This window comes from Rhinolophus sinicus, linkage group LG03 (assembly GCF_036562045.2).
Source record: "Rhinolophus sinicus isolate RSC01 linkage group LG03, ASM3656204v1, whole genome shotgun sequence".
Lineage (NCBI taxonomy): Eukaryota > Metazoa > Chordata > Mammalia > Chiroptera > Rhinolophidae > Rhinolophus > Rhinolophus sinicus.
The window spans coordinates 63,592,138-63,606,492 of record NC_133753.1 but is presented as its reverse complement, the minus strand read 5'-3'; the positions used below and the strand labels follow the sequence as shown (position 1 = coordinate 63,606,492).

At 56.4% G+C, this 14,355-nt stretch overlaps 1 protein-coding gene across 2 annotated transcripts in view; it reads left to right on the top strand.

Annotated features, from left to right (window-relative positions):
• The window catches only part of MAPKBP1 (mitogen-activated protein kinase binding protein 1), a 51,554-nt gene extending 37,359 nt beyond the window's left edge, over nucleotides 1-14,195 (top strand). The window contains exons 9-32 of one of the 2 annotated variants that reach the window (XM_019725426.2): nucleotides 109-126; nucleotides 455-615; nucleotides 1,373-1,562; nucleotides 2,159-2,305; nucleotides 2,508-2,683; nucleotides 3,469-3,560; nucleotides 3,841-3,966; nucleotides 4,335-4,405; nucleotides 4,567-4,688; nucleotides 4,970-5,045; nucleotides 5,153-5,264; nucleotides 5,442-5,505; nucleotides 5,756-5,890; nucleotides 6,093-6,229; nucleotides 6,421-6,476; nucleotides 7,550-7,786; nucleotides 8,206-8,372; nucleotides 8,600-8,745; nucleotides 8,865-9,062; nucleotides 9,232-9,316; nucleotides 9,615-9,898; nucleotides 10,120-10,716; nucleotides 11,146-11,231; nucleotides 11,858-14,195. In XM_019725426.2, the coding sequence (XP_019580985.2) occupies nucleotides 109-126; nucleotides 455-615; nucleotides 1,373-1,562; nucleotides 2,159-2,305; nucleotides 2,508-2,683; nucleotides 3,469-3,560; nucleotides 3,841-3,966; nucleotides 4,335-4,405; nucleotides 4,567-4,688; nucleotides 4,970-5,045; nucleotides 5,153-5,264; nucleotides 5,442-5,505; nucleotides 5,756-5,890; nucleotides 6,093-6,229; nucleotides 6,421-6,476; nucleotides 7,550-7,786; nucleotides 8,206-8,372; nucleotides 8,600-8,745; nucleotides 8,865-9,062; nucleotides 9,232-9,316; nucleotides 9,615-9,898; nucleotides 10,120-10,716; nucleotides 11,146-11,231; nucleotides 11,858-12,085 (3,711 nt within the window). In that variant the 3' untranslated portion in view covers nucleotides 12,086-14,195. The remainder of the gene's footprint in view (nucleotides 1-108; nucleotides 127-454; nucleotides 616-1,372; nucleotides 1,563-2,158; nucleotides 2,306-2,507; nucleotides 2,684-3,468; nucleotides 3,561-3,840; nucleotides 3,967-4,334; nucleotides 4,406-4,566; nucleotides 4,689-4,969; nucleotides 5,046-5,152; nucleotides 5,265-5,441; nucleotides 5,506-5,755; nucleotides 5,891-6,092; nucleotides 6,230-6,420; nucleotides 6,477-7,549; nucleotides 7,787-8,205; nucleotides 8,373-8,599; nucleotides 8,746-8,864; nucleotides 9,063-9,231; nucleotides 9,317-9,614; nucleotides 9,899-10,119; nucleotides 10,717-11,145; nucleotides 11,232-11,857) is intronic. The other variant, XM_019725427.2, reaches the window with a different exon arrangement.
• Nucleotides 14,196-14,355: the final 160 nt, after the last annotated feature.

Below are 14,355 nucleotides of genomic sequence, written 5' to 3'. Positions count from 1 at the left end.
ACAAAGGAGCCTGAGGCCAGAGCTGAGCCCCTTCCAGCCTGTGGAGATCTGTATAACTGCCTCCTCTCTGCTCTTTCTGTCTTTCCCCTGCTTTCCTCTTCTGCTCAGAACACAGACAGCTTCACAGTAAGTGGTGCCTAGACTCTCCTCTCTTTCTCATGCTGTTTCTTTTCTCTTTGCCGGGCTTTTCCTACTTTGTTTTCTTTGTCATAAACCTCTGGTACCTCAGGAGGGTCCCTGACTCCCAGCACCCAAATTGTACACGGCTGTGGGCCGCCTCGCCACCTGCTGCTGGGGTGGGGGGGGCATCTCTAGATAGCAGCCGAGGGGCTCAGGCCGGAGCAGCCGGGCTGTGTTCCCTTCCTTCGCCTTGGCTGGTCGCTCCTCTTGGCAGACGACTGTGGAGGAAGGCCTGGGCAGGTGGCCCGTGCTGACCTGACTTCTCTGCCTGCAGACCACCGTGGCCTACTGCATCTCTGTGAGCCAAGACTATATCTTCTGTGGTTGCGCCGATGGCACCATACGTCTCTTCAACCCCTCCAACCTGCATTTCCTCAGCACCCTGCCCCGGCCCCACGCCCTGGGGACGGACATTGCCAGCGTCACTGAGGCCAGGTGAGCGATGTGGAGGCCCAGCTCCACTCAGAGCTTTACGCTGTGCTCAGCCCTTCCCCGGCTGGGCTTCAGGGAACATGGTGAGAAGTGTCTTGATGCCCCAGACATTACCAGGAACACTTCTGTCGATAAAGAGATTTGGGTTTATTGGTACTTGTTGTAACCAAGGAGAACCAGGGAGTATCTCACTCCGTACGTGGGGGGTATTGTAAGATTTGGGCTGTCTGGGGTGATTTTAGGAATGGTTCAAGAGATCGAAGTTTTGCTCTGGTTGGACGCTGTCAGGAAGTGGGGGCAATTGTATCACTGGACGTCGGTGGGGACCAAAGCTATAATTGGTAAAGAAGCAGCCGTCAATCCTGATAGATGGGAAAGGGGGACGCTCGATCGTTTTTCTGGTTTGCGCAGTGATCTTGTTTTTCTCTGCGTTCAGACACTATGACCGAGGGGTCTTGTTTTTGTTTAGCTCTGTCATGGCCACAGAGTGACCTTGTCTGCTGTGGGTGTTGTGTGATGCTCTTTGTGTGCAGCAGGAGAACACCATAGCCCAGCAGCTAGTGCCGGGTCGGCTCCCAGCTGACAGCTGTCAGGCGCTGCTGCTTTCTTTCTTAAGCAACTGTTTCTACACCGGCATGTCCAGACAGGGCTCCCTATGCTCTGCTCCTTCCTTCATGGGTGGGCTTCTGGTTTTATTCCCTTCGATCCTTCATTCCATCAGCTCATCACTCATCAGTCTGCCCTATCCTCTTCCCCACAGCCGCCTCTTCTCTGGCGTGGCCAATGCCAGGTATCCAGACACCATTGCCTTGACCTTTGACCCCACCAACCAGTGGCTGTCTTGTGTATACAACGACCACAGCATTTATGTTTGGGATGTGAGGGATCCCAAGAAAGTGGGCAAGGTGTACTCGGCTCTGTATCACTCGTCCTGCGTCTGGAGTGTGGAGGTACGTGGGCTGGGATGGCTGGAGACTGACCAGGTTTGCTGGGATACCATTGCGAAGACAGAACGTGGGGATCCCCAAGTGTCACATTACGTTCCTGCTGCCTGCTTGTGTCTTCAGCAACATCCCCGTATGTCCGCCTATTGTCAGACGGGCCCTGAGGATTGAACTTGAATTTTAGTGCTTTTACATCTTAGGCTCCATTCCGTGAGCTCCCCACCACACACACACACTCCCCCATCCTTAGCTTTGCCTTGTCCTAGGCTGGGTGATCTTGGGCAAGTTACTGAACTTGACTGAGCCTCAGTTTCCTCAACTGGAGAATAATGTACCTGATTCATCTAAGTGTTCTAAGAATTCAATGAGATAATGTAAGTGGGAGACACAGAAGCGTCCCTAGTACACAGTAAGTGCTTGGTTAATGTACTTTCATTAGTGATTGTGAAGAGTACCTAATAGCTCTGGCTTGCTTACTGTGTGACAGACACTGGGCTAAGTCTTGGCCAGCTGTGTCCCTTTAATCTCATTCCCTTGTCCCTGGACAGGAAAGGCACTGCTCCCTAACTGGAGACGTGACTTTGTTCCCTCTGCCTCCTCAGATCTACCCTGAAGTGAAGGACAGTAACCAGGCCTGCCTGCCCCCCAGTTCCTTTATCACCTGTTCCTCGGACAACACCATCCGCCTGTGGAACACCGAGAGCACAGGGGTGCATGGCTCCGCCCTGCACCGAAACATCCTCAGCAATGTGAGCCCTGAGGCCTGGGGGTCCCCACTCCACACTTAGCATCCCATCCCCTCAGCCTCTAAACCTTCTCAGGAACGGGGTCCCCAGACCTTGATCTTCCAGCTCTTATTTGACTGGGCCCTGCCAAGGGTTTTTCTTCATCATTCCTCTCCTCTTGCAGTGGTACCGGTCGGGCCTGCCTTATCCATTCCTCTTTACCTAGGACCTCATTAAGATCATCTATGTGGATGGGAACACACAGGCCCTGCTGGACACTGAGCTCCCCGGAGGAGACAAAGCTGATGGGTCCCTGATGGACCCCCGTGTGGGCATCCGCTCTGTGTGCATCAGCCCCAATGGACAGCATCTGGCTTCGGGAGACCGTATGGGCACGCTCAGGTAATGCCAGGCCTGGAGTGGGTACTGCCTGCCTTCCCCGTGCAGGCTGGGGGCGGGGGTTCGTTCCCCAAGGACAGAGCTTTAGAAAAGTTTGGTTCAAAAAGTTTGGGGAACAAGATTATTTATGTACAAGGGAAAGATATCTTTACAGTGAAGAAATTCAGCAGACACCATCTTCGCCACGTCATCAAGCTTCACATTCCTCATATCGACATCGTGAAGCCCATGATATGATGTACTAAGGACGTAGCCTTGCTTCTGTGGTATTCTTCCCAAAAATGCGTAAACTTAGTCTAATCATGAGGAAACATCAGACAAACTCAAACTGAGGTACTTGCCACAGAGTACCTGTTCTGACCAGTTCTCTTCAGAAGTGTCAAGGTCATGAAAAGTAAGGTAAGACTGAAGAACTGTTGCAGACTACAGGAGACTAAGGAGAAATAACTAAATGCACATCGGATAGGATTCTGGATCCAGAAAAAGGACATTATGGAAAAACTGGTGAAATTCTGATAAAGCCTTTAATTAATAATATTATGCCAATGTAAATTTCCTGGTTCTGGTAATTGAACTATTATTGTTTTGTAAGATGTTAACATTAGGGAAAGCTGGGTAAAGGGAATGTGGAAACTCTCTGTACTCATTACACTTTTGTCTAAGCCTAAGAAATTAAATAAGAATAAATTTTGAAAAAGGTTGGGGAAAAGGTTGCAACAAAGGAAGCGGGGTGAGTCTCTCCTCCTACAGCGTGGCAGTGACCTCTTCCCTCTTCCTTATCTTTGCAGGGTGCACGAGCTGCAGTCCCTAAGTGAGATGCTGAAAGTGGAGGCCCACGACTCAGAAATTCTGTGCCTGGAGTACTCTAAGCCAGACACCGGTAAGGAGGATACCTGGTCCCCAGCCCAGCGTGGCCCAGTTCTCCTCCAGTCCTGCTGATGCCATTTACAGCTGTTCCAGCTCTTGGGTGTGGGACTGAAAGTCCTATGAATCATTTGGTGTCTTTGCAGTTTTAGAGGAGGACAGCTCCATCCCTGCTCCGTGGTTCACGTGGCTTGGGAATATGGGGCTCAGTGCCCCATATGCAGTCCTCTTTGCCCAGGCCCAGAGAGGGTCTTGCTTTGGGCACTTGTGGGCTGATGGAGTTGTTTTAACCTCAGGTCTGAAGCTGCTGGCATCCGCGAGTCGGGACAGGCTGATCCACGTGCTGGATGCTGGACGGGAGTATAGCCTACAGCAGACGCTGGACGAGCACTCGTCTTCCATCACTGCTGTCAAGTTTGCAGGTGGGGGCAGGGCAATTGAGACACACCCTGCCACCTACCCCCAAAGTCCCCCTGGCCCCGCCACTGCCCCCTGCCTCCTGCCTCCATGAGAAAGGGTGGCTGTCACAGCGGGGGAGTGTTTGACAGCGGCTGGGAGGCCTGGGGCTGGATGGGAAGACAGGTGGACGGTAGACTCTCCATCCAGGGGACCCTGAGCCAACCAGGTGGGTTGAGAATAGGAAGAACGGAAAGCCCAGGTTTGGAGGGAAGCATCCTGATTTAATTGGTTGTCCCAGCCCCGTAGAGTAGCTCGAAGCGGGGAAACATAGAGGGAAGGCTGGCCCCATGTGGTGAGAGCAGTGGGAACAGCTAGGCCCCTTCCTCCACAGCCAGCGAGGGGCAAGTCCGCATGATCAGCTGTGGGGCAGACAAAAGCATCTACTTCCGCACTGCACAGAAGGTGAGGGGCGGGGCTTCCCTGGATGGGGCAGCGGGTGGCACTGGGGGTCTCTACTGGTCCTTTACCTGAGGTGGCAAGAGGTGAAGAGAAGAGAAAGCAGGGCTTTCTGGGCCTGGTGAGGCATTTGGGCTTGGGGTCTACCCACGTGCTCACCCCTGCAGTCTGGAGATGGAGTACAGTTTACACGGACACACCACGTGGTACGGAAGACGACCCTCTATGACATGGATGTGGAGCCCAGCTGGAAGTACACGGCCATTGGCTGCCAGGACCGAAATATTCGGTGGGAATCCCTTTCTCAGACCATCTGACCGGTTCCTTCATGCCCGAGGGGGTCAGCTGTAGGCACCAGAGTCCCCATGTCTGTCTGTCTTGTCCAGGACTGTGTGCCCCTGTGGGCCCACAGAATGAGTGCTTTGCCTCACTCAAAGGTGGCCGTCCCTTGGCGTTGGGGAGTGGCTCCCGTAGGGAATGGGGCTGGGAGTGAGTGCTGTCCTGTCTGCTGCCCAGGTGTGCTTCCCCATGACCTCCGCCTCGTGTGAATGACAGTGTGTGTCTTTATAGGATCTTTAACATCAGCAGTGGGAAGCAGAAGAAGCTGTTTAAAGGGTCACAGGGTGAGGACGGCACTCTGATTAAGGTAAGGGCCCAGCCGGATGGGCGCTGGTCCAGAGGGTGGTAGGACAGGGGTACTGGGTGGAGGGGGCCTGCTGCTTCCTGTCCTCTCCAGCTGTGTGTCCCACGCAGGTGCAGACAGACCCCTCAGGGATCTACATTGCCACCAGCTGCTCCGACAAGAACCTTTCCATTTTTGACTTCTCTTCAGGCGAGTGTGTGGCCACCATGTTCGGCCACTCAGGTGAGTGTATCCCCAATACTCTGCCCCTGAAACTTTATTCTTTCTTTCTTTAGTTTCTTGGGACCCATCACATCTGGCTGCTTCTCCCTCCCAACCTACCCCCACCTCCACGGTTGGAACAGAAACTCGGCTGGGATTTCAGGGTGGCTCATGGGCCATATTCTTTGTTCTTCACAGAGATTGTCACTGGCATGAAATTTAGTAATGACTGCAAACATCTCATCTCTGTGTCGGGAGACAGGTGAGCAGAAGCTTCCCTGCGACAGATTCTTCCTCTGTGCCACAGATATGCCCTGCCCCCTGCCCGCTCTCCCCTCAGTGGTGTCTCTGGGAAGTAGGGCTAAATAGGGCTGTTTCTTGGCTGGGCCTGACCTGGTGCTAGCGGGCGGCTTGGTCTCCTTGCCAGCTTGTGGAGAAGGGGAACTAATGGCGTTGCCACCTCCAGAGTCTTACCCTACCTCTCCCTCACCCAACTCTGTGGCTCTGCCCAGCTGCATATTTGTGTGGCGCCTGAGCTCTGAGATGACCATCAGCATGAGGCAGCGTCTGGCTGAACTGCGCCAGCGTCAGCGAGGGAGCAAGCAGCAAGGACCGTCCTCGCCCCAAAGGGCTGCTGCGCCCAGCCGGTGAGAACAGTGTGGGCCGTGGGCAGGCCGTGGGTGGGCGTCCAGATTGCCCTCTGTGGTCTCACCGCGCCTCCTCCTTGCTCTGGACCTACCCTTCAGCAACTCTATCCCCCAACACCTGCTTCTCACATGAAGACCCATGATGTTGGCCTCTCCCCACACTGAGTCTCCTCTCCCCATGACCTTCCTCTCTCGGACACAGACGCGAGGCCCCGTCCAGGCTGTCTTCTGGACCAGCACTCTCATCAGACAGTGACAAGGACGGAGAAGACGAGGGCACTGAAGAAGAAGAACTTCCAGCTCTGCCCATCCTTGCCAAGGGTACCAAGAAAGAGCCAGGTCTGTGGAAGTCTGGCATGGGGCCAGACAGGAACCAGTTGGTATAGAGGCTTGATATGCCCTTTCCGGGATGGTGGGAGTAAGAGCAGTGTGAGCTGAGGAAACTAGAGCGTCCTTGTGGCCACACAGGAGGGTATGGGCTGCTGTGGGTGGGCAGGAGACACACTCTCTGACTGCCTGTCTCTGTCTAGCCTCGGTGCCCAGCCTAGCCCTGCCCCGAAGCCTGTCCCACTGGGAGATGAGTCGGGTAAGTCACCATCGTTAAAATACCCTTCCAAGTTTGCAAGAGGTGAAGGAAGGTGAAAGCAGGGCTCGCTGGGCATTTGGACATAGGGTGTGCCCACATACTCCAGCCCTTGTGTCCATGGAAGGGCCTGTGGGGCAGCTCGGCTGATCCCAGGTTAAGGATGGTGAATGCCAGGGGTTTCCTTCCTGTGGGCCAGGTGAGGGGCCTGCAAGGGTTAGTCACCCCTCGGGGAAGTCTTCTACTTGGCCTGAGAGTAAATGTGAACAAAGAACAGGTTGAGGTGGGGAGTGGGAAGGAGGTGTCTGAGCCAAATGCTTAGAACTAAAGTTCAAGAAAATCAAAGGTCCAAAGAACAGAAATGTGGAGAAGCTGTAATTCTAAAGACCCCAGGTGAGGAGGTAAGCTCAGAAGTTGCAGATAGTGAGAGGGGAAATGACCAATAACTGAGTGGCTATGTCAGGGTAGCCAGAGTAAGATCAAGGCTTTCAGAGCAAGCCCCGGGCAGCCCGTCCTCACTGGTCCCGAGTCGGTATTTCAAGTGCAGCACCGGTCATGGTCAGCAGCAGTTCCGTGGGATGATGGTGGGGGGGTGTCTCGGGTATGTTCTGACCGGCCAAGGCTCTCAAGTCTGGGTTTGTGGGTTGTTCTTGGTGCTGTGAATGAACTTGGGGTCCCTGTTGAGGCTGTCCTCAGAGTAGGGGACTTCTAGAGAGTCCTAGCTTTGGGGTACCCATGACACCAGGTGAAGACTGAGACCAGAAGGTCCTCTGAGACAGGATGTAGATTGAAGCTAAAAGCATAAACTCTGGAGCCAGACTACCTGAGTTGTAACCTACAAGCAAGCCACTTACTGTCTGTGGGACTTGGCCGAGTTACTTAAGCCTGCTGTGCTTCAGTTTCCCATCCGTAATGATGGGGATAATAATAGTACCTACTTCATCAGGTTGTTGTGAAGTTTAAATGAACTAATACATGCCAAGTACCAGGCACACAGTAAGTGATAATGTGAATGTGTGCTCAAACGATCGGGGAATTGCTATTGTTACTCCTTCCCCACCCCTGCCCCATATCAGGCCCAGGAGACGGAAGAGTTCCTGGACCCAGCTCCGGCCGCCAACCAAGGGCCCAGAAGAAGGGGGCGCTGGGCTCAGTCAGGCGTAGAGCTGAGTGTTCGCTCCATGCTAGACCTGCGGCAGCTGGAGACACTGGCCCCGAGCCCTCGGGGCTGCAGCCAGGACTTGCTGCCCACGACTCCGTGTGGTCCTGGGAAGCATGGGCAGCAGGCCCCTGAGACCTCACGCGCTGTCCAGGTGAGCCGCTTCCTTCCTGTTCCTTCGAGACCTCCAGACAGCCTCAGCCAGCGTGTGCCAACAGCTCGCTCTGCCCCTGTGGCACGTGGGTATCCTGAGCTGCAAAGTCAGGGTGGGACTGGCCCGGCTGTGTGTATGGGGGTGAAGAAGCAAAGGGTAGCCTTGGCTTGCTCTGGCTCCCTTGGAGGGCTCGTGATAGTAAGTGGTGGCTGGCGATTGGCAGCCAGATGCTCAGAGTTCTTCCAGAAGCTCAGAAACACTAGTTGGAGCTCCGCCTGGCTTCTTGGTATCTGTCCTCAGAGTTGGAGTAGTCAGCTTCTCCCAGAGTTGGTGCACCCCAAATCCTTGCTCACCTACACCTCTTTTTCCAGTCCCTCTGTCACATTAGCAACCCTAGTAATGCCCCTGTGTGTTTCCAGAATGAAAAGCCCTCTCGGACTCAGGCTTCCCAACCCTGTTCCTGCCCCCACATTATCCGATTGTTGTCCCAAGAGGAAGGGGTCTTTCCCCAAGATCTGGAGCCTACACCCATTGAAGATGGGATTGTCTACCCGGAGCCGATCAGCAGCCCCACCTTGGATACCAGGCAAGGGCCCTACCACCACCAGACCCCTGGGGCCATGCAGCCACTAGGCTTCCCTTCCCTCTGAATGTTCCTTAATGAGCGGAGGGCTGGCCCCAGGGTACCCAGGGCTTGCCTGCAAGTCCCCGCTGCCTCGTGCCCAGTCCTGCTCCCAGGTGGGGGAGAAGGCAGGCAGGAGTCCAGTGGGGCAGCTGCTCACTCCTGCTCACTGCCTCCTCTTTCCCCTGCAGTGAGTTCCAGGTACAGGCACCAGCGCGAGGGGCCCTGGGAAGAGTGTACCCAGGCAGCAGGGGCTCCGAGAAGCACAGTCCTGACAGTGCCTGCTCTGTGGATTATAGCAGCAGCCGCCTTTCCAGCCCTGAGCACCCCAATGAAGGTGAGGCTGCAGCCCTGAGGGAGGGCCAGGACCATGCAGGTCGTGGACTGAGGTGGGAGTGGAGGCTCTGGCAACAGATGGGTGCAGCGTGATGCCTCTCTCCCCTCCCCCACATCCAGACTCTGAGAGCACGGAGCCCCTGAGTGTGGATGGCATTTCCTCAGACCTTGAAGAGCCAGCTGAGGGTGATGAGGAAGAGGAGGAAGAGGAGGGAGGCACTGGCCCCTATGGGCTGCAGGAAGGCAGCCCCCATACGCCGGACCAGGAGCGGTTTCTAAAGCAGCACTTTGAGACTCTGGCCAGTGGTGCTGCTCCAGGTGTGGTCAGAGGGCCGGCATTTGGTCACTGCCATCTGCCCTGCCCGCCTTCTCTGCCTGGCTGAGAGGGAGGGTCTAAGGGCAGGCCATGCCCTGGGGGTGCCTTCTAGGGGAGGAGAATCTGTGGCAAGGGCTTCCTTCATTTCATGATTTCTTGTCACCCTGGCAGGGGGCCCAGTCCGGGTACCAGAGAGGACAGAGTCTCAGAGCATTTCTTCACGATTCCTGTTGCAAGTGCAGACTCCCTCCTTCAGGTACCCTCCCCACAGCACCTCTTCCTCTCCCACTAGGAGCTCCAGCTCCCCTGACTTCCCATTGCTCCCATCAGGGCCAGCCCTGCCGCTGGAGCAGCCTGCAGCTCCTCTCGTCAGTGCTCGTCTTGCTGTGCCCAGGAGTATTTTGCACTCCCAAGCTTTGGGATACTGGCCTGGCTGGCTTTGCGTCTGCCCTTCTCTCCTAATGCTTCCCTAGTGTTGTGAGAGCTTCTCCCCATCTTGGCAGGGAAGATCCCTGAGCCTCCACTGGGCTTTCTTCCACATTTCCTCCCTGTAGGGAACTGTCCCCATCTTCCTCAAGTCTGGCACTGACACTGAGACCAGTCCAGGTGCCACAGGCTTCTGGTGAGCAGCTGAGAGGCAATGGTGCCAGTCCTCCAGGAGCACCCCCAGAGGTGGTGCTCTCCCCCGGAAACCCTGGCCCCCAGCAGGCAGCCCCTGTGTTGTTGCCACGACGGCGTCTCAACCCGGACAGCAGCTGGGCCCCCAAGAGAGTGGCCACAAGCAGCCCCTTAGGTGGACTCCAAAAAGCCCAGTCTGTGCAGAGTCTGGTGCCACAGGGTAAGGAGCCTGGTGGGCTCAGCTCCCGGGTGAGGGGAGTGTGGGGCACGTGAGCATGCTAGAGGAAGGAGGTCCTGATGTGGTCCTGATGTGTCACTGCGCTTGCCCCTGGGTGTCCTTTAGCGGGGATGTGCAGGGCACAGTTCCTTGGGAATTGAGCCCTGGTGCCCGGGGCACCTTCCTGACCACCTAGCCTGCATGCATCTTTGTCTCCTCTGCAGGTGAAGCTCCTACTCCAGGTCCATTGCTGTTACGAGAGATGGAGGCCCAGGAGGGCCTGCGTTCCCTGCCCCAGGCTGACAACCGGCTGTCTCGGTCCCAGTCCTACCAGAACCCCACCACCAGTTCCATGGCTAAGATATCCCGCAGCATTTCTGTTGGGGAGAACCTGGGCCTGGCGGCTGAACCTCCAGCTCCTGCTCCCCTCCGCGTCTCACCGCTCAGCAAGCTAGCCCTGCCCAGCCGGGCTCACCTGGTCCTGGACATTCCGAAACCACTGCCTGATCGTCCTTCCCTGGCCACATTCTCACCTGTTACCAAGGGCAGGTCCCCTGGTGAGATGGAACAGCCTGGCTCCCCAGCGGGCCTAGGAAAGGCTCACAGTACCTCTGAGAGGCGGGCCTGTTTGGGGGAGGATCCCTCTCCCAGGCCTAGGACAGAGTGCCAAGCTCAGCTTGGACCCAACAGCCCCTGTGCCCAGCACCGGCCAGGCAGCAGCCATCTCCGAGGCCCTGAGAACTTGCAGTCCCCACCCCCTGAGAAGACTCCCAGCCCCATGGGGTGCAGCAGGCCCGGGGCAGCCTTGACCCCCGCCTCAGGTGTGCACAGCTCACCCGCGCTCCTCTCCTGCCCTGTCCTCTCCTGTCTCTGTTGGCCACTCCCTGGCTCCATTCCATTTCTGTGCGTCCCGCCTCTGGTGTTTTTCCTTCCTGTCTGTTCCTTTCTCGGTCCATAAGTAGCAGCCCTGATGATGAGACACTCCTGCCGAGTTTCATGATCTCCCTGTGACATACTTGCCCCCCAGTGCCTTCTGGCCCCTGGGGCTGGGGTGGCCCTTTCCTCTGGATCTTTCTGTCTGGTGTCGGGAGGGTGTTGGGAAGGAAGAGACGGGGAAGGGACTGAGGGCAAGCGGAGGAGGTGTGATGCTGGTGGGTCACAGGCTTGTCCTGCTCCGAGCGGCCGTAAGTGGGGGACGCCTGGAAGAGCAACTGTGCTGGGCCTTACTGAGCTGCATCTGCCCCTCCCAGGACCCGCGGTGAGCCTGGAGCAGTGTGAACAACTTGTGGCCGAACTCCAGGGCAGTCTGCGTCAGGCCGTGCAGCTCTACCACTTGGTATGTGTTGGGCATCAGCGGCAGGGAGACAGAGCCTGTCAGGGATGCTAGCTGAGTGTCCAGAACGTAATGATAAGGCTCTTCCACTGATGGCTAGTGGAGCAATCTAGAACATCTTGGGCAAGGAGGCCAGAGGGTTAGAGGCCAGGCTGGGCCTTTTGAACCGAGCACCTAGGGCCATTTCTGGCTGAAAGCTGGAGACTTCCTCAGACAAGAGGGTGGGGTAGAGAGCCCACGTGTCCTAGTTTGCTCTGGACCATCCCAGTTTATGCCTGTTGTCCCAGTGTAATTGTTAATAGTATCCCTTTTCGGACTCAAAAACTATTTGGCACCCTAGACCTGGGGGCAATCTGGCAGGGCCCAAGCCTTGAAAGAGCAGTTGCTAAAAAAATACAGATGGTGCCATAATCTGATGGGGTCACCCCAGAGTCTGCCGCAATCCCATAGCCTCTGGTTGTACTTAGTGATCTTGGGAGTGTGGAGTTCCCAGCCATATCCAGCTGGGCATGCAGTCCCTTCTTGGGGGGTTGGGGGGCAGGCTATCTAGGTTGGGCCACTCTTTTTTATAAGTCCTTGGACAGGTCCCGCCACTGTTCCTCCAACCCACTTTTGGGGTCCTATTGCAGGTGACCAGCTGCAAGACGCCCTCAGCAGAGCAAAGTCGCATCACCCTGCTCCTCAGAAACACCTTCTCTTCAGTGCGGCAGGAGCTAGAGGCCCTGGCCGGGACAGTGCTGTCCAGCCCAGGCGGGAGCCCTGGGGCCGTGGGAGCTGAGCAAACGCAGGCCCTGCTAGAGCAGTACTCAGAGCTGCTGCTTCGAGCTGTGGAGCAGCGCATGGAACGCAGACTCTGAGTTCCAGAAGCCTGTCCCAAGTGAATGCCCCCCTCATTCCAAACTGTAGCCCTTCCTCCACTCACTTGTGGGGATGCTTGGAGTGGATAGCAGGGATCAATGCTCAGAGAGGAAGCAGCTTTCCGGGCTGCTCCTCATGGGGCTCCTGTATTTATTAATTTATTTCCCTGACTGTTGCCTCACTTTCTTGGAACTCCTGCCTCCACAGCCCCTCCAGTGGCTCCTGCGGGGGTAGGTCTTGGGTCTTTGTCATCTTGGTGCTGTGAGGAGTAGGAGGGCAGCCTGCCCCATCTGGGGGACATCGGGAAGGGCTCGCCCCCTCTTCTCAGAAGCCATTTGAAATTACTGCAGGGATCCGCTCCCTGGGGTGGAGCGCACACACACAGGGTATTCAGTGGGAGAGGGGAGAGGCCATGTGGTATTCAGTGCTCTTCAGCCAGCAGCGGAGCCTCTCCTCTACCTCCACTTCCCCTCCTACACCAGCTGCACTGCCCTGGCTGCCAGTACAGGGGCTGTTTTCCTCAATTCCTGGCAGTTCAGAAATGCAGAGCTCTCTGGCCCTCCAGAGTATTCCCAGCCGTCAGGAGGCTTGAGTTGGTATCAAGGCCTGAGTCCCCACATTCCACTCCCATTCCCCCTCCAAGAGGGCCCTAGTATTGTCTCTCTCCCCATTCCCTTTTCTGTCCTGGCCAGAACTCGTGGAGCCAGCTGTGGGATGTTGCTGCGGGACAGTGAAGCCCTTTGCTAGGCAGACACGATTCCCAGGCCTCCTTTCCTCAGCCCCTGGGCCTTCCCTATCCTCCAACCCCGGCCCCCAGCAGGCTGCTGGAGCCCAGAGGCCGCTTCCTCCCTGTTTCCTGAGTGATGCTAAGTCAGAAGCCTCTTGTTGGAACTTCCCTTTTGGTTTACAGGGTGCCGGCCCACCTTCTAAGGACCTTAACCACAGATGGAATCACACACACACACCCATCAAGAAGCAGAAAAAGGGATGGAACACACTAAACCCCACATTCTGATTTTTGGTGTCCACAGTCTAGATGACATGAGATGGCCCATAGGGGACTTAGTTCAGGTAGGAGGAGCCTCCTCAAAGACAGCACTGGGTACCCAGGGTGTTCTGGATACCGGAGTTTGAGGGGAGGGAGGCACACGGGACTGTAGCAGGCGCCAAGAGACACTGGAAAGGTGGTAGGAGGGACAGGTAAGTGGTAGAGGTAAGGGGCTAGGTTAGAACTAGAAGGACAGTTGTTCAGGGTGTGGGGAAGGAGGTAAAGCACAGTGGCAGGTAGAGTAGGACCAAGTAGTGAAGCAGTTGAAGAGTTGGGGTGACATGTCTCCGGGCCCTGCTGCTTCCCTCTGCCTCAGGTAAGTCGACAGCTTTTCTATAGCCCCATGCCACAGAAGCCCATTCCATCTCCCATGGGCAGGCCTCTGGGCTCTCCTGGCTCCTAGGCAGAGGCGTAGAAAGAAATTGGATTCTGAAGGGTGCCCAGCTCCGTTTACCTCAGCCTGAGTGCACCTGAACAAATGAAACCTATTTCACCCCCACTCTTCTCTACTACCACCACCTGTATGGTCAATCTGCGTTGAAATCCTGGACCCCAAGAACTCTGGCAGCTGAGGGTGGACCCCTTGCGGGGCTGCAGCTGCCCCTGTGAGGGTTAGAAATCCACGCTCCCCTCACCCCCAAATCGGCACACCAGCCACAGCCCACCCCAGACAGGGCTCAGGCTTGGCCCTCTGGGCTGGGCTCTTCACGATCCTCAGCCAGCCTGTTCCTCACCAGGAGGAAGCTACGCTCCTGCTATGGTTTGTGAGGTGGCTGCCCTTTCCCTACCCCCAGCCCAGCGTGTGTGTGTGTGTTTGGGGGGAAAGGGAGGTCTTGTGGCCGGGCCGGCGCCCATCTCCTGCATGTCTGAGGCCACCGGCAACTGCCTCCCCTGCCCAGATTTGCCCTGACCCAGTTTTAAAAGCCCCTTATTTATAACTTTTATACTTTGTCCACGCCCTGGCGCTTCCCTCCTCCCCAGGTCTCACGGGGCTGGGGCTGTTTTTAACATGTTCGTTTGTACTGATGTATGAACTCGTCAATAAACAATCATTTGTTAACTCTGGGACGTCAGCGAGTGGGGTAGGCAACAGAAGGCGCTTCTCGCTCGCCGCATGGAAAGCAGAATCCGGTTTGCACGGGGGGCGCAGAGGGTGGATCCAGCCTGCGGACTTAAGGACCGAGCCGCGGGGAGCCGCGGGGCGGGGCCTCGGGAGGGCGG